Source organism: Podarcis cretensis, assembly GCF_951804945.1.
Source record: "Podarcis cretensis genome assembly, chromosome: 18".
Classification (NCBI taxonomy): Eukaryota; Metazoa; Chordata; class Lepidosauria; order Squamata; family Lacertidae; genus Podarcis; species Podarcis cretensis.
Window position 1 is genome coordinate 1,669,638 of NC_137188.1, and position 26,915 is coordinate 1,696,552.

At 52.6% G+C, this 26,915-nt stretch overlaps 1 protein-coding gene across 1 annotated transcript; it reads left to right on the top strand.

Moving 5' to 3' along the window:
* Positions 1-111: 111 nt before the first annotated feature.
* Positions 112-22,985, top strand: MAP1S (microtubule associated protein 1S). Its single transcript, XM_079960446.1, has 7 exons — positions 112-293; positions 10,951-11,052; positions 13,033-13,115; positions 13,690-13,830; positions 15,063-18,234; positions 18,713-18,927; positions 20,960-22,985. Exons 1-7 carry the CDS (start codon positions 134-136, stop codon positions 21,113-21,115), a joined length of 4,029 nt encoding a protein of 1,342 aa, XP_079816572.1. The 5' UTR covers positions 112-133; the 3' UTR covers positions 21,116-22,985.
* The last annotated feature ends 3,930 nt before the right edge of the window (positions 22,986-26,915 follow it).

A 26,915-nucleotide genomic window follows, 5' to 3' on the forward strand; every position in this document is an offset into this window, starting at 1 on the left:
CGTCCCCGCCCCTCCCTCCAGGCCACGCCCCTGCGCTCCCCTCATTGGCGGGCGCTGGGGCGCGGGAGGCGCCTCCGAGGGAGGGGCGTCGGTGGGCGGGGCCAGCGGGCGCCTCCGCGGGGCGCCTCACAAGATGGCGGCATCGGGAGCGGCGGCCGTTGCCGGAGGAGGAGGGGGCGGGGGAGCCCCCCTGGCGGCCCCCGCCCAGGCCCGCTTCTCCCTCGTGGTGGTCTTCGGCGCCGGCGGCGGACGAGGGGGGCTCCGCGCGGCGGTCCTGAGGGCCGTGCGAGACGGTGAGGGCCGTGCGAGACGGGAGGGGGGTCTCCCTCCTCTTAGGGAGCAGCTGAACTTGTGTCTTTAGGAGTATTGGTATTTCTTGGTCTCTGGGTTTGTGCATTTGTTTCGTCTTCAGCCAAGTGTGTGTGTGTGTGTGTGTGTGTGTGTGTGTATAGGGGTCTACGTATATAGGTATAGTATTCTACAAATGCATTTTCTGTCTCGGGAAGCATAGGCATATACAGGAAGCAAAGCAATATTGGATCATCATCCTACAGTACCAGTATGATTCTCGCTCCTCCCAGCATAACCCTGACACTCGCTCATTGGAAACGTTTTGACATTAAGGGTTGTATATCTCAAGTTAGCCATACAGGGAGAAGGAGGAAGAAGAGGAGGCCCACTGGGAAGAAGGGAGGCCACTGACTTGGCCCATTTGAGTAGGACTGATTTGTTGGATGCAACTTAGTGTTTTGTTAAGTATTTATTGAATTTGTATCCTGGCATCTTAATCTGACTGGCAGCTTCAGCCTTCTTAAGCAGGCCAGCAGAAAAACTTATCTACTGCATTGGTCTCCCACCTTTTTCTGCAAGGAGTGCATGGTTCACCCCCTCCTCCATTCATCCCTACAACAACCCTCAAGGTAGGTGAAGAGGCTGAGACCGACCCAGGGTCCCCCAGGGAGCTTCAGGATGGAGTGGGGATTTGAACCCTAATCTTCCATTTTTGCTATTGCAAAAAGATGGTGCCTAGACATTCTCTTGCGGCAACCGCAACCTCTGTTTAAGGTGCCCTTTGGAGGTTAGTTTATATATCTGAGTTTCTAACATTGCTGGCTGTGGTAACTTCAGAGCAGTTAAGAGTGCTGGACCAGGATGTGGAGACCACAGTTCAAATATCTGTTCAGCCTGAAATGATGACCTTGGCCCAGACACCCCATCTCTCACCCTGACCTGCCTCACAGGGTTGTTGTGTGGATGAAAGGGGCAGGGCGAGAACTATACCCATTACCTTGCACTCCTTGGAGGGAGAAAGGGCTAGATATAGGAAGATGGGGAGCTGATTTCTATGGAGTCAGACCCTTAGTCCACATAAATTAGTATTGCCTGCACTGACTGGCAGCATTGGACCTCCAGGGATTCAGGCAGGGATCTTTCTCATCCATTCCTGCAGATGCTGCTGGGGCTTGAATGTGGGGCCCCTGCTTCCAAGGCAGTCTCTCTGCTACTGAGCTCTGCCTTTATAAACCTAATGCAGAAGTCAGCAAGCAAGATAAGATGAAAACATAAAGCAGAAGAGCAGCGGAAGGCCGTTCTATTCAGATTTTTATTATGTCTTGTGCATAAGCTCTCCCTCTTTCTCTCTGTTTGAGATGGATTTTTATTTGCTTACAAAACAACCTCCTCCTCCCCAATTCACGTTAGGTAGCAAAGTTTTCCCAAGCAAGAGGCTTGCAGCAATCAAAAATGAAATTGATTGTATACTCATCATATGCTGTCAGAATGTGGGATTTGTCAGACTAGACTGGCAAGTTGTGTGTGTTTTTGTTTTAAAATTAAAATACAGTGGTACCTCAGGTTAAGTACTTAATTCGTTCTGGAGGTCTCTTCTTAACCTGGAACTGTTGTTAACCTGAAGCACCACTTTAGCTAATGGGGCCTCCTGCTACTGCCGCGCTGCCAGAGCACGATTTCTGTTCTCATCCTGAAGCAAAGTTCTTAACCCAAGGTACTATTTCTGGGTTAGCGGAGTCTGTAACCTGAAGTGTATGTAACCTGAAGTGTATGTAACCCAAGGTACCACTGTAATTTCATGTAGGAAGGCAATTGTCCATCCAGGCTTAGCACAATTTCCGTATCATCTTGTTGGTTTTTCAAGAGCCTTCTTCCATATTGCCCATGTAAAAAATAAGGTTGTCCTCTTGTGTTCACGCTTGAGAGTAGGTCCCTTCGGGATTGGCGGAGCTTGCTTCCAAGTAAAAATAAGATGCGAGTGCGCAGCCACATGTGAATGTTACGTGCTCCCTGTTGATGTTTCTTCCATTTTGAAAGCCTTTAATTTGAGCACTTTCCATTCAGGTCTCATTCCATGCAGCAAGGGGAACATACAGATGTTTGAGCATGAGTTGTGCTTGGATTTAAATACCTCAGAGGGCTTTGTAGGAGCGTTAAAACCCAGAGAGAGAGCAGCTTTTGTCAGTTTTCTCTTTTTGTATATTTGGCTCCTAAGAAATAGCACTTTTGGGGCTAAGAAGCTGTGCGTGTTTGCAAAGGGAGCAGGGCTGATTTGTGGCTTGGTTGAGGGAGCCGGGAAGAGAGCTCCTTGGGGGCAAAATGGGGAGAGGAATCTGAAGCATGTGGGGTGGCTTGGTCTGGAGAGGGCTCTTGTGGGGAGTCAGGCCTGTTCAGGAATGGGTGGTGAGCTGTGGGGAAGGGGACAGAGTGAGGACGGACGAGAACATGGCTCTAAAATCGGTGTTCCGGGTGTGCGGCACCCCCTTCAAAAGCACGAGACCTCCGAGCCACCCCCTGGCCCAGAAGGCAGAGCAAGCCTTCCCCATCTCTCTTTGGTTTTCTTCCTCTGCTCTGGAGCATACGGCACCTTAAACCTGGATTACAGTTGCCACAGAGGATCTAGGCACCATTCCCCCTACCAATGACCCAGTGATGAGGAAAGCTTCATTGCGACTGCACACTCTCTGTTGTGTGAGGCTGCAGTGGTTCTGGGACCCTTGTAAGTAGCTAAAAATTCAGAATGTGGCCCCTTTGCCCCAAAAGACCGTCAGCCCCCACCCCCAGCTGGAGGGTTCCAGGTGAAGAAGTGCCATGCCCTTGTCACTGGAGTCACTCGAGACTTGGCGATGGAGGCTGCGTCGCTGTGCCTTGGGGTTCAGGGGGGCAGAGTTCCAGCTGGCAAGTGAAACCCAGGCAGAGAGGCAAGTGGCATTTAAAGGATCCTGGCAGAATCCCTTCTCCTAATTGCCCTCTGAGAGCTAATTGCTCTTAATTGCTCCTGCTCTGCCTCGCCATACCTGCAGGGCCTGCGTTTTGTTCAAGGGTGTGGCCCAGCCTCTTCCACAAGGTGCATTGTGAGGTGGGAGACAAGCACACCTGTTAGGGATACAGCTGGCTGCCGGGGCGAAAGGCGCTGCTTGCCTCAGAGGCTCCACATCGGGTCGCACACAGGGATTGGGTCCCCGAGAAGCTCTGGTCATGGAGAAAAACGTTCCATTTGCCAGGGTTGTGCCCGGCTCAATTCTGCTCTGAATAATGTGTTGGTGAAGGCTGTCTTTCTGAATTCAGAGCTATGTGAACGTAAGAAGAACCTGGGTGCAGCAGGGTCAGACCAAAGGGAGCCCATGCAGACAGCCTCCTGTCTCCCCAGTGGACAACCAGAGGACCCCCCCCCCATGGGAAGCAGGACCAGAGTGCAGTGTGAGAAACTTAGATATATGTTAATTGCCAAATGGCACCTTAAACCTCAGTTGCAATCACCACAATGGAATGCCCGAGCGCCTTTTTTTGCAATGGGGATTATTATTCTTGTTATTCATTTAATTTCTGTATGGCTTTATATTTTAAAGAAATAATCTCAAAGTGGTTGACAACACATTAGACCATCAAATAAAACAATCCACAACAAAACAAATTCAAGCTTCAAGGAAAATATTTCACACCCTTCCCTTCTTCATATTTTTTTACCTGCTTAATTTATAGAGCTGCCCCATAGCAGAAGTGCTCTAGGAAGGCAGCGTGGCGTAGGGTTGAGAATGTCGGACTAGGACCTGGGAGATCAGGGTTCAAATTCCCACTCTATCATGAAGCTCATGGGTTCCTTTGAGTCGGTCCCAGCTTCCTAGCCTACCTCACAGGGTCATTGTAGGGATTAACTGAGGAGAGGGTGAACCATGGACTCTTTTCTCCAAAGTGAGATATAAATGCAGTAAATTAGCTCTTCTGCTGACCTGCTTAAGGAAGCTGGAGGGACTAGCCAGATGGAGATGTGAGTCTGCAACCTGGTGCCCAGAGATCTCCATGGGGTCACCATTGGACCCTCGCCAGTTGCAAAGCACACCTGGTGCCTGGGCGATTTTTAACGCTGTCAGCCTCATGTCCTCCCAGTGGCCAATCTGAGACTCCGCTTGGGAAGCAGGACCTGAGAGCCACAGCAACTATTCCCACTTGGGGTTCCCAGGGATTTCCATTCTGCTGCAGGCTGACTCTGATGTTGTGTAGTTTCTTTGCCTCATGCAATAGCAAATGCAGCCACTTCAAGATTCTCTGCAGCCATGAGGTCTAGAACCTTGTTTTCTTTTCCTAAAGGAAAGCAGAGGCTCTTGGATCCTGGTGTTGGCTGGATGCCCAGGCCTGCCTTCTGGCTCTTCCTCCTCTCCTGCTGGCCCCGATCCAGAGGCTTCCTCATTCTGTGCAGGTTCAGGCTGATTTGGCTGGAGCCTTAAATGGGCAAAAGAAGCAGGCACCCTGTCCCCTTCTCTCCTCTTTGCACAGAGCAGGAGCCGGAGGCAATTCTGGGCTGGCTCCAGGGGCCTTCCCAGGAAGCTGACTTCTCCGGGACTCTGGCTGCGAGCCATCGGGGCATCTGGCCGGTTGTGCGGCTGACTCAGGAGACGTTCCTGGAAGGGATGAGGCACTCTGGGTCGCCCGAGGGGCTGCCTGGAAGCACCACTGAGCTGCTGTGTCAGGATGCATTACTCAAGGGGGCGGGGAGGAAGGCCGGAGGGCCAGTGAGAGGGAGTGGCCGGCTGAAGGTCACCCAGTGGCTTTGAGGTGGCTTTGGGGATTCAAACCCTGGTCTCTCAGGTCTGACACCCTAACCACTACACCACACTGCTCTCCATGAGCCTGGACGCTGATGGGAATTGTACTCCAAAGCAGCTACAGGGAAAAGGTGCCCAAAGTGGACATTTGTATTTGGAGTCACTCTTCGCAACTGTGTGTGTTCAATGAACAAGGATAACAACAATGGGTTTTGTGCTTTTCCTGTGGCAATATTTTTATGTGGCAAACCATCCTGAGGTCTGCGGATGAAGAGCGGTATACAAATTTAATTTTTTTTTAATAAAAAATTGTTGCTCTAGGTCAGCAGGGTAGGAGGGAATCAGAGCTGGGGAAGTAGATTCCTTTGTTCTGTGGAAAATTTGTGGGCCTGCCCCCATTTCTTTTAACTGGAGTGGATCGTTGTTTTACAAATCAGCATTTTAAAGAAAGAAGATTTTATTTAAACCTTTGACATGCCACTTTCTAGCTGTTCCAGCACCTATGGGGCCAGCTTTGTGCCTCCTCCAGCCTGGTCTGTTAATGATTTGTTGTTGTTTAGTCGTTTAGTCGTGTCCGACTCTTCGTGACCCCATGGACCAGAGAACGCCAGGCACTCCTGTCCTCCACTGCCCCCCGCAGCTTGGTCAGACTCATGCTGGTAACCTCGAAAACACTATCCAACCATCTCGTCCTCTGTCGCCCCCTTCTCCTTGTGCCCTCCATCTTTCCCAACATCAGGGTCTTCTCCAGGGAGTCTTCTCTTCTCATGAGGTGGCCAAAGTACGGGAGCCTCAGCTTCACAATCTCGAAAACACTATCCAACCATCTCGTCCTCTGTCGCCCCCTTCTCCTTGTGCCCTCCATCTTTCCCAACATCAGGGTCTTCTCCAGGGAGTCTTCTCTTCTCATGAGGTGGCCAAAGTACGGGAGCCTCAGCTTCACAATCTGTCCTTCCAGTGAGCACTCAGGGCTGATTTCCTTCAGAATGGAGAGGTTTGTTAATGATGGAGCACCCCTATTCCCATACTCAAGCCCTGCTTTTTGTTGGATAGAGAGTCTAGGCCCTAGGAGTTCCTTTGGTCTCATTTCGAAGCCTGCAGAGCTGCTGCCAGTCAGAGCAGACTGCACTGAGCTGCACAAACCTAGAGCTGAAGAGTTGGAAGGGTTCCCAATGGTCATCTAGCTCAACCCCCTGCAATGCAGGGATTGCAACTAAAGCATCCCAGTATAAGGCAACTCTCGATGTCCTCAGGAAAGGGGGCAGAAAGAGATAAAAGGGTGCACCCCACCCCCATAGTTGGTTCAGCTATGTCCACCACCAGCATGTGGCTGCTGGCAGATGTTCCTCAGGGAATGCGGCCTCTGTTTGAAAAAACCCTGCAGGGGCCACCTTGGCCTTCTCCGTTGCCTTGCCGCCAGGCTTCCTCTGACCGGACACCAAACAGGAAGCAGCTGCAGCTGACCTCTGAGATCACTGGTGCTTTTGAAAAAGGAAAAGTGTCCCGGTTGGCGTGGAAGCGGAAGGGGGACGCTTCAAGAGAGCCTCAGACTCTTCTTCTTTTCCTTCTCCTCCTCCTCTTCTCCGCTGTTAGGGATAGGAGTGGTCATCCTTTGTCTCACTCTCCATTTTAAGAGCTCAGAGCTGCAAAAAAAACCCTGCAGGTTTGATCCAGATGAGCCTCTGTAAGCAGCACCCATGTGAAACCCAATAATGGAGACGGGGCAGAAACATTGTGATGGTTTCAGAAGAAATGGGGGAGAGGGCACCCACCTGCAACTCAGGCCCCCCCTCTGATGGGTTGGAGGTGCTTTGAAGTCGGAGGCTCCTTGACCATAGGGGCTAAAGGCAGCAGCCTCCTGGGACAGTGCTTGTGGCGGAGGGTGGGTCTGTCTTAAGAACGCAAAAAGGGCCTGCTGGATCAGGCCAAAGGGGGCCCTTCAATCCAGCATCCTCTCCTCAACAGAGGTCAGCCCAACGCCTCTTCCTGCAAACCCATAAGCAGGATCCGAGCACAAGACCACTCTCCCCTCCTGTGGCTTCCAGCAACTGGCGTGCCTCCAGTGCTTGTGCAGTTTTCAAATCATATTTGTAGTAGAATCCTAGAACTGTAGAGTTGGAAGGGACCCTGAGGGTCATCTAGCTGAACCCCCTGCAAGGCAGGAATATGCAGCTGTCCCATGCGCCAGGGATCAAACCTGCAACCTTGGTGTCATCAGCACCATGCTCTGCAAACTCTGGATGTGCCTCTGCTAAAGCCAGACTCGCATGCCAAAAGGCTAACCTGGAAGGAAGGTGGGGTAAAAATCAGCCCAGTGGGTCTCCGCTGTCTCCTGCTTTGTGACGTGGGAGGCTGTGCTGGTTCCTTCCCTTCCCGTCTGCCAGCAGAGCTCTCTCTTCTGGCTGCTCTTGCAGCAGCTGCAGGCAACCTCCAGAAGGTTGAGAAACTGGGACATTTCCTGGGAACTTGAGCCGCTCCTCTTGCTGCGGATAATTGGGGACCTTTGAGAGTTGGCGGAAACCTCTTTTTCCTGAACAGTTGCTTAATTTAAATACTGGCTGGTCAAAGGAGTATTTGCTAATAATTCTCTGAGCTGGTGGCTTTCTGACTCGCGGATGCCGTCTCCAGGCGGAAGCTGGTGCTGGAGGAACACGTACCCTGTCTCATTGCCACGTAACCCTCTGCAATAAGCTTGCAAGACTTGTCTTTGCCCTCGGAAGTCAGCTTGCATAAGAGGGAACCCCCACCCCCCGCATTGTAAGAGCATCTCTCGGAGAAGCTGGACATGGATTCCCCAGGCAGGGATTCTTTAATTGCAAGTCCTGCATTGCCGGAGGTTGTGCTAGATGACCCCCAGGGTCCCTTCCAACTCTACCATTCTATGATTCTAAGTTTGGTGGGTGCTTTCCCTGCTGCTGGCCATCATATTTCATATTTGATGAATTATTGTATTTTAATATTTTGCTGGAAGCCTCCCAGAGTGGCTTGGGAAACCCAGCCAGGTAGGCGGGTCTTAAATAAATTATTGTTATTATTATTATTATTATTATTATTATTATTATTATTAATGATTGCTGCTTGTGTAAGTCTTTATATCAGTGGTTTCCAACAGTGTTAGAAACTCAGATATTTAACTTAATTGCCAATATACCTTAAACCTATGTTACGGTCACCACAACGGAATGTCTAGGTGCCATTCCCCTCATAGGGTTTATTAACTTCATCGTTATCATTTCTATAGCACTTTATATTTTAAAGAAAAAAACTTAAAGCGGTTAAGACATCAAATAAAACAATCCAGAATAAAACAAATTCAAGCATCAAGGAGAATATTTCACGTCCTCCTCTAAGTGACATTTGGCTCCCCCCATATTTATTTACCAACTTAATTCATAGAGCTGCCCCACAGCAGGAGGGCTCTAGGAAGGCAGAGAGGTGTAGTGGTGAGAGCAATCAGAGTTTGAATCCCCACTCCCTCAGGAAACTCACTGGGTGGCCTTGGAGTCTGTTGCAGCCTCTTTGCCTTCCTCGCAGGGTCATTGTAGGGATTAACAGAGGAGGGGGTGAACCATGGACTTCTGGGAGAAAAAGGTGGGGGAGATCATTGCCATGAAGAAGCTCTTCTGCTGAGTTGCTGAAGAAAGCTGGAGATGTCATCTGTCAGTCTGGTGCCCAGAGATCTCCACAGGGTCCCAACTAATAGCAATATCTAATATTGCAAAACATGCCTGGCACCTGGGGAATTTTGAACACTGGTTCCAAAACCCTTTGGGTCTACAAGATTCTCCCCTCGGCCACCTCCCCTACCCCATAAAAAGCATTATTCAGAGTAGCGGTTTCCAAACCACTGAGGAAGATTATGCGTACCCCAATAAAATTATACAGTAACAATTGCAGTTATTCAAAACTCAGTTAACTTCATTTTAGTTTAATTCAACAAGACTGAGGCACTGCTTTTCCAAGTTATTTAGCAGGGCTCTTTGCTACCATGCTCAGGAACTACTTCAGTGTTCAGAAAACTCTCTGCCCTGGGGAGCTTGATGAAATGATCCCAGTTTCCCACTGTCATTTATCCGGAGTCTTAAATCACTACCTCCTGCTGCTGCCTCGCTGGGGAATCCCACAGCCCCCTTTGTAGGTGGGCTCCTCATTCTCAGTCTTTCCCAGCCTCCTTCAAACAGCAGCAGCAGCATTTCTGGTTCCCCCCACCCCCATTTGGGATCTTGCTCTGCTGCTGCCTGCGCCCTCAGGAACCCCATGCTGGTGGCGCTGGGCTCTGCTCAGGCGGCAAGCAGCATGCAGCCGCAGTGAAGAGGCGCAAACACCCACGTGCGGCGCCAGGCCAGTTTCTGAGAGCTGCAGTCTTGCATCTCAGCTGATACCACCTGCGCTGGTCTTATGTAAGCTAGCGGGTCATGGGGGGGGGGAGGCATAAGAGGCATTTTGGGGCCTCAGTGCAAGCAAAGCAAAACTCACCTCCTTGTTCTGCGGGCTGAATGAACTTGTGGTTTCTTGTGGCCGGTCCTTGATCTTCTCGCCTTGCTGTCTTAGGCGCTTTGGAGAGAGAGATCCCCTTTGCCGTTACGGCTGTCTCTTGCAAAACTGAGCTGATGTGATGTCTGTGCCATACAGGGAGAAAGCTGCTGGGATGTTTGCCGTCCGGTCCCTGTGAGCTGCCGTCCGGTCCCCTGTCAGCTCCGGTCAGCAGCTAAACACGTGGGGGATATGGTATTATTGTATTTTAATCTTTTGTTGGAAGCTGCCCAGAGTGGCTGGGGAAACCCAGCCAGATTGGGGGGGTGTGTGTATAAATAATAAATTATTATTATTACAGTGAACCCTCCAGATACGAACTTGATCCGTCCTGGGGGGTCTATACTAACCCTGCAAAGTCCGTATCCGGAGGCGCTGCTTCTGTGCACGCACGTGGCGCGATAGAGCGCTTCTGTGCATGTGCGCGTGGCAAAACCTGGAAGTATACATTTCTGGGTTTGCCACATTCATAACTCGAAATTATGTTACCCAAAGGTAACATAACCCGAGCTACCACTGTGTTGTTGTTGTTGTTGTTGTTGCTGTTTATTATCATGGAGCAGCAAGAGTAGTTCTCCGATGGCTGGGAAGAGATCCCAGGAGGTGGGAACCAAGGCACCCGAAAAGCAGCAGAGGAGTAAATATTGGGGGAAGGAGCAGTGATAGAACCTCAAGATACATAAGCTAATTTTCAAATGGTACCTTAAACCTCAGTTGCAGTCGCCACAATGGAACGCCTGAGCGCCTTTTTTTGCAATGGGAATTATTAGTCTTGTTGTTCATTTAATTTCTGTATGGCTTTATATTTTAAAGAAATAATCTCAAAGTGGTTGACAACACATTAGACCATCAAATAAAACAATCCAGAATAAAACAAATTCAAGCATCAAGGAGAGTATTTCAGGTCCTTCTCTAAGTGACATTTGGCTTTCTCCATATTTATTTACCAACTTAATTGCTGCCCCATAGCAGAAGTGCTCTAGGGAGCAAGTGGGTGTAGTGGTTAGAGTGTCGGACGAGGACCTGGGAGATCAGGGTTCGAATCCCCACTCCGTCATGAAGCTCACTTTGTGACCTTGGAGTCAGTCATGGACTCTTCACCTACCTCAGAGGGCCGTTGTAGGAATTAACGGAGGGGGGAGTGAACCATGGAGTCCTTGGACAAAATGGTGGGAGATAAATGCAGTAAACAAGTTCTCCTGCTCATCATTCTGGAGGGACCAGCCAGAGGGAGCACATGGGCGGCCACCTTCCCTGGCTCTTGGGGGCCAAGAGCCGCAGTGGCCCTCCCATGCTTGGCAGTCTGCTTAGCACCACTTTCTCTCCTTCCTTCCTTCCCTCCCTCCCTCCCTCCCTCCTCCAGGGATCCGTTCTTGGGACATCGACTTGACTGCCTGCAACCTTGACCAGCAGCTGAAGCTCTTTGTCTCCCGCCACTCAGCCACCTTCTCTGATATTGTGAAAGGTAAGGAGGTAGCAGAGGCACCTCCCCCGTCCCTCTGACAATGTGGACTAGGGCCTCACCACCTGCCAATGCCCTACCTGCTCTTGGGCAGGCAAGCGTGTCGACAGCAGGCTCAGCTGGTCCTCGTGGGCATCTCCCCCCTCCAAGAATGAGCCGGCTGTGTCCTCCGATGACTCTGCCCACCCACTCCGCCCGATGTTGAACTAACGTTGGAATGCTGGGCCAGGGAGGCTGGCAGGAGCCGCTGGGAAGCACCTGCTCCCTTCTTGGTCCGCAGGGCAAGAGCGTCCGCCTCCTTTCTCCTTCTGTGCAGGAGGAAGGCAAACCTTGTTTTTCTCTTGCACTGGAGACACAGTGGCCCTTGCTCGCAGGGCAAGGCTCAGGTATCGGGGTCAGAAACTCGGATATATAAGCTGATCGCCAAATGGCACCTTAAACTGTTGCCACCACAGAATGTTTACCATTATTTTTCATTTCATTTTTATGTCGCTTCATATTTTAAAGAAAAAATCTCTGCCTGGGTGTGGAGGCCCCTCAAGTTGCCCAGCATCACCCTCAGGGCCTGCTCCTTTGGCTGCCCCTGGTATTTTGTCCATCCAAAGGGAGCCAGCGGCTTCTCAGCCGAGCGCCCAGCACCCTGATGGGGCAGTTTAATGTTTTCGGAGCTCCCAGCTGACGTGATCGCCAGAAATCTCAGGGCTCCAGTTCCACACTTTGGGACACTGCAGGCAGGCGTCTGAGTTGCAGCCACTTGGTTGTCGTTGGTCTGTCTCGAGAGACAGTGGAGTGTGTCTCTGGGGGTCCAACAGCTGCAGGAGCAGCACTGAAGGGACCTTTCCGAGGCACAAGCCTGGCCCATGTGTTTGGGGGTCCAGACAAGACCCCCATCTCGGCCCAGCTGATGGTGTCCAAAGGAAGGCAGAGCAAGACATTGGGCACCAGCTTGGCTGCAGGAGTTGCCGGAAGGAGACGTAGAAGGTGCCATCCCAGCCCTCTTTGGGACTCCATTCCGGGTTTGCTCCTGAGCCTTATCTTCTGAAGATACCCTGCGAGGTAGCAGAGATTTAGGATCAGAGTTTTGCTTCTCTGAGATGGACTCCCTTCCCTGGTGCACAAGCCCCATCTGCGGTTCCAGCCACTGCCCCCCCACAAATTGATTGCTCGCCTCAAGCAGCCTTAAAATGGCCCCAGGGCCATTTTAAACTCCTCTTAATAGTTGTGCTGTGACCTTTGTGGGATCGACGGCTGGTGAGACTCCTGATCAGACAAACCCTCTTCCGGTGCCTTTGGGTTTCTTGAAGCCTCTCGGCCAGAGATCTCACAGGATTGGGAGCCTTGCTGGAATCTGGCAGTGCTGCACTGCCACCTTCTGGGCGGATGGAGCCTTGCAGTGGGCAGCCCTCCCCTCCAGAACCGCTGCTTTCTTTGCCTTTAAACATCAGGGAGAACTTTCTGAGGGTGAGGACTGTTCAGCAGCGGGATGGACCCCTCCCTCGAGATGTGGTGTATTCTCCTTCAAGATATCTGTCCTGGGTGCTATAACTGAGATTCCTGCATTGCAGAGGGTTGGGCTAAATGACCCTCGGGACCCTTCCAACCCCCTACAATGTAAAGGCAAATCTCATACACACACACATATACACATATGATTATATATATCCCATTATGCACACACACAGATTCAAATGTTACAATGCAGCTTTGTCAACTGCCCTAATGTCACAGAATGATCACTCCGATCCTCATTCCCACATCGCTGTCATGTTGGCTCGCCCAATATGCTAAATAAGAACCCAACTGCAAATTGTATTGCTAGGGTTCATTTGGAAAGGCATTGAGAGCCAGGCTGTCTCTATCATCATTTTGCTATGTGAATCTGTGATGCCTTGCTAGATGGCCCTTGGGGGTCCCTTCCAGCGCCACGACACTGTGGTCCTGGAGCCTCCCTTTCAACTCTGTCGCCTTGTTTTCCCTCCCCAGGTCAGCGGGCTCTGCACCATCGCGGAGAACTCCTGGAGACGCTGGTGCTGCTGAACCCTTCCGACAAGTCCATCTGCAATGAGGCGAGTTGCCAGAAGATGCAGCTTGAGGGCAGAAGGCTCTTGGGCTTGGGTCCTGCTTACGCTTTCTTCCCCTTGACCACTGTGAGAACAGGATGCCGGGCTCGATGGGGCCCTTTGACCTGATCCAGCAGCCAGGCTTTTGGTGGAACCTCCAGGTCCAGAGGCAGTCTATCTGGATCCCTGGGTTCTTAAGAGGGTATCTGGCCATTGCACGAAGAGGACGGTGGGCCCCCTTTGGGTGATTTGGGGTGGAGAGCCCAACTCCAGAGAACATGAATGGGTAAAATCCTGCTTCTGAAACGGGTCTTGGGGCCTGCATGGTACACCCACGCCAGCTTTGCATGGCACTGGAGAGTCCGTGGACTGTTCCCAGGGCCTGGAAATAGGAAAACCCAACAAGGCTCTAGAGTCTTTTCCGGCACTGCAGGGGGTTGGACTGGATGACTCTCAGGGTTCCTTCCAACTCTACAATTCTGTGGTTCTGTTGACAGAGGGTTGGCTGGAAATAAGCCCCAAGAGGCTGGAAATCTGAGGGCCTTCCCTCCGAGGCCTGACTTTCTCTCTCACCCTGCAGCTCTGCAACCTGGTCACGGACCCTTCGCGCCACAAGCTGCTGATCTTTGCTGGGCCCTGCATCGAGGAGACGGGGGAGCTGGTCCTGCAGACGGGCACGTTCTCCTTGCGAGACTTCATCCAGATCTTCGCCGACAAGGAGGTACGTCTCCCCAGCAGCAGCCTGGAGCAGCAGGGAGAAGTTAGCCGGTGATGCTGAATGGGCTGGGGTGGCAAAAGCGGGAAGGGGCTGGCAAAGACCCTCCCCTAAAGGAATCCTTCCAAAGTGGGTAGGAAGCGGTTGGTGTGGAGGCTGAGAGGAAGAAGGATGCTCTGGGCCTCGTATTACTTCCATTTTCGTTAGAAGTACTGTAACTATACAACCTTTAGAAGACTTCTGAAGTTTCTACTTTTAATGTTTTCTTATGCCTTTGTGTATGCTGGAAGCCACCTAGAGTGGCTGGGGCAACCCAGTCATCATTAAGTTGTGATGTTAATAGTCGTTGTTGTTGTAAGTTGTTGTTGTTGTTGTTGTTGTTGTTGTTGTTGTTGTTGTTGTTGTTGTTGTTATACCACAGCCACTCTGGGCAGCTCCCAGCAAAATAGTAAAAACATGGTAAAACATTAAAAACCTTCCTATACAGGGCTGCCTTCAGATGTCTTCTAAAAGTCAAATAGTTGTTTATTTCCTTGACATCTGATGGGAGGGCGTTCCACAGGGTGGGCGCCACTACGGAGAAGGCCTGGTTCCTTGTAACATCACTTCTCGCAGTGAGGGAACCAGCAGAAGACCTTGGAGGAGGACCTAGTGTCCGGACTGAATGATGGGGGTAGAGACGCTACTGGAAGGGGCAAGGTGTTTATTCCAATGTGGGAATTCACCAATAGAAGAGCTGAAAGGAGAAAGATTTTGGAAGACTTTCTGGGTGACTCTTCCGGTTGGAAAAGGAACCCCAAATGATTGGCATTATTTATTTTATTTATTTATTTTACCCCACCCATCTGCCTGGGTTTCCCCAGCCACTCTGGGTGGATTCCAGCACATATAAAAATTGTAACAAAACATCAACCATTAAAAACTTCCCTGTGTAGGGCTGCCTTCAGATGTCTTCAAAAAGTTTCATGGTTGTTCAGCTGACATTTGATGGGAGGTGGCTCCCTGTTGCTTCACATAATTGGGAACCCCCAGAAAACCCTCAGAGCTGGACCTCTGTGTCCAGGGTGGACATTTGGGATGGAGACACTCCTTCAGGTATACAGGACGGAAGCACCAACACTTTGAATTGTTCTCGGAAGCGTATTGGGAGCAAGTGAAGATCCTTTAGTACCAGTGTTATGTGATCACTACAGTATATGGTGCATAGTGCACTGACACCTCTCTCTCTCTTGTGCCAGGTTGGGGAGTTGCTCAGCTCTGCAGACCCATCTGCCAGGACCAGCCTGACGGTCATTTGCCCAGACTTTGGGGAATGGAAAGCTTCCCGGCTGGGTGAGCACAACCTGTTGGACTTCATTGACCTTCGCTTCAACCCGGGCCCCGTGCTGCCCGAGATGGAGGGCCTGCAGGAGTTCCTGGAGTACCTCTCGGAGTCGCTGGACCCCCCGTCGCCCTTTGACCTCCTGGAGCCACCCAGCACTGTCGGCTTCCTGAAGCTGTCCCGCCCCTGCTGCTATATCTTCCCTGGCGGCAGGGGCGACTCGGCCTTCTTTGCCGTCAACGGCTTCAACATCCTGGTCAATGGCGGCTCCAACCCCCGCTCGTCCTTCTGGAAGCTGGTGTGCCACCTCGACCGCATCGACTCCATCTTGGTGACGCACGTGGGCACTGACAGCCTACCCGGCGTCAACAGCCTGCTGCAGAGGAAGCTGGCCGAGATGGAAGAGGATCCCTCCTCGCAGGGCTCGCCAAACGAGGACTCCGTGAAGAACCTCATCTCCCCAGAGCTGGGCGTCGTCTTCCTCAACGCCTCCGAGAAGCTGAAGACCATTGCCGGTGACTCGGGCGTCCTGAAGAGCTGCGACGAGGCCAACCTGGCTCTCCACTACCTGGACAAGCTGGGCATCCAGCCCAGCCCACTCTGCAGGGACAGCGGCCCCAAGGTGGAGCCCACTGTCCTCTTCCAGAAGATGGGCGTTGGGCGCTTAGATATGTACATCCTGAACCCGGTGAAAGGCAGCAAGGAGCTGGAGGTCCTGATGCAGCACTGGTGCGGCAACGGCTGCCCCCAGGGGCTGGAGCTGCCTCTGCACTGCGTGACCTCCATCTGCGCCCTCCTGGTCTGGCACCCTGTCAGCCCCACAGAGAAGATCGTCCGGGTCTTGTTCCCCGGCTGCACGCCCCAGAGCAAGATCCTGGAGGGGCTGGAGAAGGTCCGGCACTTGGAGTTCCTCAAACATCCAGTGGTCACCCAGAAGGACCTGGAGTCAGGGTCCTCCTCGGGCAGCACCCCACAAAGCCAGCAGAAGAGGACCACCAGCCAGGAGAGCCTCAAGTCTGGCTCCAGGCTGAGCCTCCCAGAGCCCAAGGAAAGGAGGGAGGCAAAGGCGGCAGGCACCAGAGAGCGCTCCATGGCGCCCAGTGAGACCTCAAAGGGCAGCCTGGAGGAGGAGCAGGCCAAGGAGACTCGTACCAAGGTGGAGCCGTCTTCTGCTGTGAGGCCCAAGCAGCTGAAGGAGAAGCCAGTGGCCAAGAAGGACACAAAAAAACTCTTGCCAAAGAATGACGCTGCCCCCCCGGGAAAGGTGCCCAAACGGGAGGCAAAGGTGGATCCCCCCAGGAGGGAGACGGCGGCCAAGAAGGAGGTAAAGGCGGAGAAGGCAGCAGTGAGACAGCCGAGTCGGGAGCTGAGGAGGTCAGCCAGCGCAGAAGCCAAGAGGCCCCCCACCAAGATGGGCAGCTTCAAGAAGACCCTCCCCAGCCTCAAGAAGGAGGTGGATAAGCCGAAAGCCCAGCCTTTGAAAGAGGCTCCTCTCAAGATGCCCAGTGGCGCCAAGGGGGCAGCAGGTGGCCTCTCGGACGGGTCCAGGTCGTCAACGGAGAATGGGGCAAGGGAGGACTCTCGGCCAGAGGTCCTGGGGGCTGAGTCGACAGACGAGGGCATCACTACAGCGGAGAGCGAGCTGGAGCCATCGCCGCTGGAGTGTCCCGGGAATGGGGTGCTGGCGGCCCAGAACGGCCTGTGCACGGGGGGAGACCCTGAGAGCCCCCAGCCCTTCCGGCACCTGGAGGCCAGCTCTCCGCTGAGGGGTGCAGGCCCCCCATCGCCACTGGCTAAGACCCCCAAGAGTGAGCGGAGCGTCAACTTTGAGCAGACCCCCACAGGCACACAGGCAGGGCTCCACCCCGAGGGCGAGGAGGCTTGCGGCAGCTCCGAAGAGAAGACCCTGGAAATGATGTCTCCGGCCAGCTCAGGCCCGGCCAGCGCCAGGCACACTCCTTTCCACCAGTCCCCCGTCGAGGACGTCGTCATGGCCGAGGAGCCAGCGGCCCTGACCAGCTCCTGGCTCCCAGATGGCTCTGCCACCGGGCTCCGTGTTTCGCGGGACAACTCCAGCTCCTCGCAGGAGAAGCCGTCAGGATGCCTGTCACCCGGCCTCTTCCGCGATGACCTCCCGGACGTCTCGCCCACCATCACCACGCCCTCACTGCCGGCCGAGGTGGGCTCGCCGCACTCCACCGAGGTGGATGAGTCCCTCTCCATGTCCTTCGAGCAGGTCTTGCCACCAGTCAGCGAGTTCCAGGAGGAAGCAGAGAACGCCCGCCCGGGGGGACTCACCCCAGAGCCGGACGTGGGCAAAGGTGGCCTATCCTTGCCCGTCCGGCCCTGCCACCCACATCACGCCCAGCGCTTGGATGGCCACTCCCTGGCACGGCGCGCCTGCCGCTCTGACTCGCCCCATGATGTGGACCTCTGCCTGGTGTCCCCGTGCGAGTTTGAGCACCCCAAGTCGGAGCGCTCACCCTCAGCCAACTTTAGCCCCCGGGACATGTCGAACAGCAGTGACTTCTCCCAGGAGCTGACCAAGCCACTGGTGGGCCAGCGAAAGGGCCCGCGGAGCCGCAAGCCCTATCCCCTGGCCGATGAGACCCCACCCACGTCACTCAGCGAGTCGCTGCCCACCCTCTCAGACTCTGACATCCCGCCCGCCACCGAAGAGTGCCCTTCCATCACGGCGGATGGCGGGCTGGACTCGGACGATGACCCTGAGAGCCTGGCGCGGGCTCGCGATCCTCTTCCGGCCGCCCTGAAGGACCCCCTCCCGCTCCCCGCTCAGCCGGGCATCTGCATGGTGGACCCTGACCGAGAAGGGGCGGCCAAGGGCAAGAGGCCGGCGACCCGGGTGGGCTCAGCTCCACCCAAAGCAGACTCAGCCCCCAGAGGCGCAGCCCACAACAGCAGCCGCATCAAGCCTTCCTCGGCCAGTGTTGGGGAGAGAGCCCGGGCGCCCGCTCTGAGCCGAAGTGAGTCGGCTGCCTCCCGTGCCAGTGGGGACCACCGGGCATCCCTTGGACAGCGGCCAGCAAGCAGCAGGCCGTCCTTGGGGGCAGGCAGAGCATGCCCTGCAGGTAAGAAGAGGAAGGGACGGGAAGGGATGGAAGGATGGATCTCATCAGCCCCAAGCACAGTGCCGGGAGGGTGCCCGGATCAGGCCTTGTCCAGATAAACAGGGAGGCAGGTTTTATCTTCACCCAAATTGTTTTGAATCTGTGTACTTCAGGTGGGGAGCCAAACAGGCTGCCTGGTCTCTTGGGTGGTTCTCAATCTCAATGTTCTCTGCAAGCGCCTAGCAGCACCCGGCGTTTTGGACCTCGTGGAGCCCCAGAGCGGCCATCTCCCTTTATGTGCTCCATGTTGTGATGCACATGGGCAGCAGAGAAGAAAAGTCATTTTTCCCGTGTGCAAATAGCTGGGTTAAATTCTGATTTTGCAGCCGTTCCTTTGTGTTTGTGCTGCATCCAGTGGAGGGTGGGGGCATCCCAGCCGGCGTCTCCCCTCCATGCCCATCTTGCAGCCAACGCTCCCCATTTTTCTCCCGTCCCCCAGGTGCCAGGCCCAGTTCCGTGCGGCCCCCCGTCTACCTGGAGCTGGCCTACATCCCGGGCTCAGCGAGTGCCCAGTGGGTGGACGAGGACTTCTTCCGCCACGTCCGGTCGCAGTGCTACGTCATCAGCGGCGAGGACCACATCAAGGAGGGCGTCATGCGGAGGATCTTGGACGCCCTCCTGGCTGGGAAGCAGCACTGGGCGCATGACACCCAGGTGGGCAGGGCCAGTGGGTTGCTTGGAGATCCCGCTGGGGTCTTGTGCTGCCGGCCAGGAACCTCCCTGGGATCGAGGCCCTCCTATGCCGAGGATGCTCTCTAGCGGGACTCGTTTGGTGCCCACTGAAACCAGGGCGGCATTCAGTGGCAGGGTTAGAGAATGGGTAACCTGGCAAGCAGGGGGCCAGGAGGCAGCTAGGCACTGCCTGCTCCCTTCGTGGTCTCCAGGGTGAGAGCGGCTGCCTTCTCTTTTTGTGCCAGGGAAGGCAAACCTTGTTTTTCTCCTGCGGTGGATACACAGCGACTTTTGCTTGCTGGGCAAAGCTCAGGATTAGGGTTAGAAACTCGGAAATATAAGCGAATTGCCAAATGGCACCTTAAACTGAGGTGGTGCTTCTACCACACTCCTTTTTTTAAAAAACAGTGAAAATTATTGTTATATCGTTTTTCATTTCTGTATCACTTTATATTTTAAAGAAAAAACCTAAAAGCGGTTTACAACTAGGGCTGGGCGATAATCTGGTTTTCAACATCGGGAGACATCACCAGCTAAACATCACAATATACTGATAGATCACAATGTCTGAAATAAGGATGGAGCTGGCTTCACGGGTTTTTCTGCATTGTGATTTTTGTATAGCAGATGCACACAAGATTCACAATATATTGCCAGGTCAAAAATTATGAAACCAGTAACACAGTATGGACTTGAAACTAGTTTTGGACAATATGTCAATATATAGTAAAGGTAAAGGGACCCCTGACCATTAGTTCCAGTCGTGGCTGACTCTGGGGTTGTGGCGCTCATCTCGCTTTCTTGGCTGAGGGAGCCGGCGTACAGCTTCCGGGTCATGTGGTCAGCATGACTAAGCCGCTTCTGACGAACCAGAGCAGCGCACGGAAACGCAGTTTACCTTCCCGCCAGAGTGGTACCTATTTATCTACTTGTACTTTGATGTGCTTTAGAACTGCTAGGTTGGCAGGAGCAGGGACCGAGCAACGGGAGCTCACCCCGTTGTGGGGATTCGAACTGCCAACCTGACTGGCAAGTCCTTGGCTCTGTGGTTTAACCCACAGCACCATCCGTGTCCCTATGTCAATTTATTGGCCAGCCCTATTTACAACACATTGAATCATAAAATAAAACATCCCGGAATAAAATAAATTCAAGCATCAGGGAAATATTTCACATCTCTAAGGGAAATTTTTGCTTTACCCATATTTATTTACTGACTTAATTTATAGAGCTGCCCCATAGCAGAAGGACCCTAGGAAGGCAGTGCGTTGTAGTGGTTACGAGTGTTGGGATGAGGATGTGGGAGATGAGGGTTCGAATCCCCACTCCATCATGCAGCTGCGACTGACCTTTGAGTCAGTCACAGCCTCTTCACCTACCTCACAGGGTCGTTGTAGAGATTAACGGACGAGGGGGGTGAGCCATGGGCTCCTTGGGATAGAAATGCAAGAAATAAGCTCTTCTGCTAACCTGCTTAAGAAAGCCAGAGGGGCCAGCCAGGCGGAGATGGCGGTCGCCAGCTGGTGCCCAGAGATCTTTGCAGGGATTCAAACCCTGTTCTCCCAGCTCCTGCTCTGACATTTTCACCCCTCACTGCCTTCCTAGAGCACTTCTGCTATGGGGCAGCTCTATAAATTAAGCAGGTAGATAAATACAAGTAAAACAAAATGTCCTTGAGAGAAGGATCTGTAATATTTCCTTTGAAGCTTGAATTGGCTTCATTCTGCACTGGTGCCTGGCAGATTTCATAGAATCATAGAATCATAGAGATGGAAGAGACCACAAGGGCCATCGAGTCCAACCCCCTGCCAAGCACTGCTCCCTCCCAGCGACGTTGAGGTCTAGAACCTTAGGCTTGCACACAAAAGCCGATGGTTGGCAACTTCTGCATTGTTGCCTTGGGAGGGTGGTTTAGTGTTTGAAGCCGCCTTGCCGAGAGGGAGGGCAAAACTCCTGTGGCCAACAGACGCTCACCCTCTTTCTTCCTTCCTTCCTTCCTCCTCCTCCCTGCCAGGTGACCCTGATCCCCACCTTTGACTCCCTGGTGATGCATGAGTGGTACGCAGAGACGCTGGAGCGGCAGCAGGCGCTGGGCGTCACCGTCCTGGGCAGCAACAGCATGGTGGCCATGCAGGATGAGACCTTCCCAGCCTGCAAAGTGGAGTTCTGAAGCCTCCCTCTCCCCCTTGGGGCACGTCTGTGGAGGGAATGGGAGATGAGAGGGACCTCTGTGGGTACTGGGGGGGCAGGGGTAGGGATTCCCCACCCCACACTAAGACACTTCCAAAGCCCCCCAGCAAACCTTACCCACACTGTTCTGTGTCTGGTCTGTTTGCATGTTTCGCCCCTTCACCCCCCCGAGCTTCTAACCCTGGTCAAGCGCAGAGATTTAGGATTTGGGGAGCTGTGGTGTTTGGCCAGCAGCCCCACCCCAAAAGGCCCATGGCCAGGCATTCCTGGCCTGGGATGGAGGGTCGGGTCTGCTCTGACAAGGGGCAGAGTTCAGGGGGCCCTCCTCAAAAATCTGCCTGGAGGGTGGTCCATTTACCTACAGGACCCTTTTTTAAAAAAGAAAAACTTTTTTTTTTAAGAGTGAAACAGGGTCTTTGGGGGCAGTGTGTGTGTCTGCTTATTTTAAGAGGCAGCTCCGATTCCCCAGTTTGGGGTCCTGGCAGGGAGCTGTTTATTTCCACTGGGGGGGGGGGTGCTTGGCTTTCTGAGGTCGCTCCCTGCAACAGCGCCCCCCTTCCCTTAAAAATATCCCATCTCCTCCTTGGGGCCAACTCTCCATCCTACCCTTTAAAAATCTGGTTGGGCCCATAGCCGATGCTTCCTCTTGGGGGGTCCGGAGCCAAAATTCCCCCTGGAATTGATCTCTCTCTCTCTCTCGGAGATCACCTTTCCCCTACCCCTCTCAGCCCCCCCCCCAATTTCTTCTACCTCTTTATGTTGAAAGCCAGCAGTGTGTTGTGTTGCATTTCATCCCGAGGCCTGTCTTCTTCATCTCGGGATGCTTTAATCCACAAAGACTACTCTGTAAAATCCAGCCAAAGCACACCCCTTTCCAAAAAACCTTCTCCCCCACCTAAAAATACCACCTCCCTTTTTCTCACTCCCTTAATGTTTGAAGGAGCACCAGGGTGGGGTGGCAGAACGTGCCCCCTCTCCCCTTGCAAAATGTGACACTAAACTTATGTTTCTTTTTTTTTTAAGGAAGGAAAAGGTGTGGGTTCTCCACCCTCCTTTAAATGTGCATTTTTTCTATAAAAAAGACAAAAAAGCAAACAAAAAACAACCATATACAAAACAGTTAATGTATTGAAAGTTTTTTTGTCCTCTCCCCCCCATAATTTATAGGATCACTTTTACATCTTCCTGGCTGGGCACAGCAGCAGGCGGGAGTCAAGGGGTGCAGCGTAGAAGAAGGAAACCCCTTTTTCCCCTCCCGTCCTCCTGCCCCCCAGCCAGGACAGGCACTGTGTTCGAGTCCTGTGTGGTGTGTTTAGGACGGTCTTCACCAACCCTGGTGCCCCTGGTGGGGGGATATTTTGGGGCACTGATGGGAGTTTTATAGGGTCCCCCAAGACCCTGGGTTGGGGGCCACGGTTGGTTTAGATGAAACGTGTTTTTTTGTGGGGAGCGGGGTAAGTTGAGAATGTTTTTCACCACCTTTAGTGCTTTATACGTACATATATATCTATATATGTATATATAGATATCTCTGTTCTGCTTAGTTGGAAGCCCATTGGGAAGAGCAGAAAGGTCATGGGACGGAAGAGGCAGCCAGCACCCGACCGGCTCCCCAACTCTTAGGAGAGCACCACTCTTGGGGGGGGGGCTGAGCCCTTTTCTATGCTCTTCACTCTCACCCTTACCTTTGTAGCTGTTGACACACTCCAAAGCCATGTGACCCGCTCACGAGTTTCTGTGTCCATCCACACCCGGAATTGCAGAAGTGAAGAAAACAAAACACTGTGTTGGAACCTCTTGAGAAAAAGCAAAACCCTGAGGGTTAAAAGAGATAAAAGGTGTTAGACTTCTTTCTGGCCTCTGTGTCTTTCTTTCACTGCGTGGGTTTGTGTCCCCCGAGTCAAACTCTGACTGTGACCCTCTTCTGGACCTTGCGGGGTGGGCTCACGTCCCTCTCGGCAGCGGACCTCTCTGAGCGCCAGCGAATCAGCAGCTCGGAAAAGCCCAAAAGACAGCAGCTGGATTTATTTATTCATTTAGGGCAGCGGTTCTCAACAGGTGGTCTGCGGACCCGGAGTCCACCCAGGGTGGTCTGCTCCACCATTCACATAACAAAAATGACCATAGGGAGATTGAAATGTTTAAAAGTAGGGGGTCCGTGGCCTGGCATTTGAAAAACGGGGGGTCTGCGGTACTTAGCTAATTGGAAACTAGTGTTTTGGGGTGTTTGCACTCTGCTCTTCAGGCAGAAGGGTCCATTTCACAGGCTTGTCATCTTTAACAAATCCTCTGCACCACAAAGAAAGAGAGACAGGGAGGGAAGAGGAAAATGAAAACTAGAAAGCAAAAACCAGAACTCAGGCACAGGGTTTGAAACAGCTGCTCTGATAACGGCCGGTTGGCAGAGTCCAGGGGCAGGAGGTCCCTGTGTTTCCGAGGGGTTGGGCTAGATGTCCCTTGGGGGTCCCTTCCAGCTCTAGGATTCTAGCAGGTACTTTGACCCAGCCAATGGAGGCAGCCTTGCTGCTTCCCACCTCTCTCCCACTGAGGCGGAAGTGTCCGGAGCCTGAAATATCCCAGGCCCCAAATACCAGAAAGGCTGTCTCCTTCCCTGCAGACCTGGGAGTTGAAATCAGCAAGCCCCCCCCCCTTTTCTCCCTGGCATTGGGAAGAGTCTTTCCAAGGCCTGCACAGTTCTTGCTAAGGCAAGGCGTTGCGCCCGGCCCTGAGTGATCAATGTGACAGCAATAATCGGAATCTCCCTAACACCGTCTCTGCCTGTGAATGGGAAACAGGTTTGGGGGCTTCCCAATATCGAAAGGGGGGATGGAGGGCAGGTCTAATTGTCTTGGTCCTTTTCTGGAATTGACAGATCCTGCAAACCTACAGAGAGCCCAAGGGGGCCCATCCAACCTTGGCGTATCAATAAATTTAATGACATAGCCTGTGGACATAAAATATACAGTGGTACCTTGCAAGACGAATGCCTCATAAGACGAAAAATGCGCAAGACAAAAGGGTTGGGGTTTTTTTGCATTGCTTCGCAAGACGATTTTACCTATGGGCTTGCTTTGCAAGACGAAAATGTCTTGCGAGTTTGTTTCCTTTTTCTTACAACCGTTAATACCCAGGGAATCCGCGCTCCGCAAGACGAAAAAATCGCAAGACGAAACAACTCGCAGAATGAATGAATTTTGTCTTGCGAGGCACCACTGTACAATAAAAGGATTTCATCAAAATGTTAGGCACCCATAATAAAAAAGGACAAGCCCAAGGAGTAAAAAGAGGCAAAGCTGCAATTAAAACATTTGCCTTTGAGGCGGGAGAGCGGGGGGGATGCGACTGGTGTCCCTAGGGGAAAAGCCTTTCTGCACATTTTTAGGGCCAAATGCCTCTCAGAACCTGGGAATTGAGGTAGACTGCCTTTGGACCTGGAGGTTTCACTAGAAGGGCCTGGATGTAACTGTATCAGGCAAAATTGGGGGGTCCTGGTCCAGCATCCTATCCTCACAGTGGCCACTCGGGTGCTGCCAAAGGGAAGCCCACAAGCCAGCCCTGAATAAAATACCAACTGTCCCCTGTGGTTTCTGGCATTTGGAGGTTAGTAGCCATCAATTGCCGCCTTGCTGCATTCCTTTTTCAGATTGCTTACAAGAAAGTCCTTCCCGCAGCGCAGTATCAACCTGGAATCATAGAGTTGGAAGAGACCACAAGGGCCATCGAGTCCAACCCCCTGCAAAGCAGGAAACCTCTAGAACTCTCTGCCACAGGAGGCAGGGACAGCCACCAACTTGGCAAATTCATGGGGGGGGGGCAGATGGCTGCTAGCCAGGGTGGCTCTGTTTGCGATTCTTCTGAATCCCAGTTGCTGGAAACTGGAGGAGGGCAGAGCTGCTCTTGTGTTCGAATCCTGCTTGTTGTTTTCCCATCGTGGTTGGCCACTGTGAAGACAGGATGCTGGGATGCAAAATGGACCATTGGCCTGATCCAGCAGCTCTTTGGGTGCTTGCTCTCAATTTTAGGGTCATGGGTTGGAGCCCCATGTTGGACAGAAATATTCCTGCCTTGCAGGGGGTTGGACTGGATGACCCTTGAGGTCTCTTCCATCTACAGTCCCATGATTCCTCCACCTCTTGCCAAGGGAGGGGCAGCTGCAAGTGGCATCAGATCCACCCACCACTACAAAAGGAAGATGCTCTGGACTGAGTCCATGGCTCTCCCCTCCCCATTTATGTCCTTTAATAGCTCTGTTGCTATTGGTTGCGCAGGAAGAAGGGATGGAGGGGGAAGAGAGTTTGTTGCCATGGCAACCGCCTGGGTGGAAGAGATGCTGTTTCAAAGCATCCCCAGGCTGGACCACCAGGGACTCACCTCACCTGCCACACCTGTGCAGACATTCTTTGCCACCTTCCTTACTGACAAAGGGTTCCCTGTCTGTGCAGGCCGGCTTAAGCAAAGGAAGGGGGAGCTTCTTGAGCTCATTGATAGGGGCTTCCTCGGGAGTAATGGATCAGGTTCAGAAGCAATGCTTTGGGGAGGTGTGTGTCTGTGTGTTTGATTCCAGACTGACTAGCTTTAAAAGTCAGAGGTAGCCCTTTGGAGATGTAAAAACCCCCAATAGAATTTCTGGGCAGCCCATTCTGACTGGAAGCTGCACTCAAGAAGACCAGGTTGGCGAAGGTGGATCTAACCCATTAATCGGTGGAGCCTTCAGGTTGCCCCATTTAATTCTGCACTGCCTCGATCTCAATGACTGTGTCATCTTTACAAACAACCTGGGCAAAGGAATCGAGGGGATGCTCATTGAATCTGCAGACAGCTCCAAACGGGGAGGGGGAGTGAATGCCGCAAAAAACAGAATCAAAATGATTGGAGACTTGGGCTCAAACTAACGAATTTTCAAAGGGACAAATGTCAGGTTTGGCACTTGGGCTGGAAGAACCAGATGCATAAATGTAGGAAGGGGGAGACCTGGTTTGCCAGTAGTACATGGGGAAAGGATCTACAGGTCTTGGTGAACCACAAGCCGAACATGAGTTAACAGTGTGATGCAGCAGCAAAAAGAGAGCTAACACTATTCTAGATTGCATCAAGAGAAGTCATAGTGCCACTCTATTCTGCCTTGGTCAGGTCACACCTGGAATACTGTGTCCAGTTCTGGGCACCACAATTTAAGGAGGAGATTGCCAAACAAACATGCTGGAATGTGAGCAGAGGATGATGGTGAAGCCTGATGAGGAGCAGTTGAGGGAGTTGGGTATGTTGAGCTCAGGGGCTGCTACATGGAAGAGGGAACAAGCTTGTTTTCTGCTGCTCTGGAGGGCAGGACTTGAACCCCTGGCTTCAAGTTACCAGAAAAGAGATTCTGACTCCACATCAGGAAGAACTTTCTGACAGTAAGAGCTGTTCAAGAGCGGAACGGTGGTGGACTCTCCTTCCTTGGAGATCTTTGAGCAGAGGTTGGAAGGTCATCTGTCAGGGATGCGTTAGCTGAGATTCCTGCCTTGCAGGGGGGTCTGGATGGCCCTTGGGGGCCCTTCCAGTTTTGCAATTCTACAATTCTATTCTGTGATCTAACCCAGGGCTCTGCACTGCATCACTGTTGACCATCACAGGCATTCATTGTCTTAGCAGAACAAGTTCTAGTTTCACACGGGAGATGACGAACCGCCTTCCTCTGCCAAGCAAGTTCTTCGTTTTGTGGGTTGGTTTCTTTTTTTAATTGCACCTGCTGTTTTTCTGAGCTTCCTCCTTCTGGCCTGCTTTTTGCAACTTGGGCT

Bases quoted from the DNA above. Each gene is read 5' to 3' on its own strand.
- MAP1S (XM_079960446.1), top strand. From the start codon at position 134: ATGGCGGCATCGGGAGCGGCGGCCGTTGCCGGAGGAGGAGGGGGCGGG. The intron at 13,116-13,689 runs GCGAGTTGCCAG...CTCACCCTGCAG, and splicing joins ACAAGTCCATCTGCAATGAG to CTCTGCAACCTGGTCACGGA. The intron at 13,831-15,062 runs GTACGTCTCCCC...CTCTTGTGCCAG, and splicing joins AGATCTTCGCCGACAAGGAG to GTTGGGGAGTTGCTCAGCTC.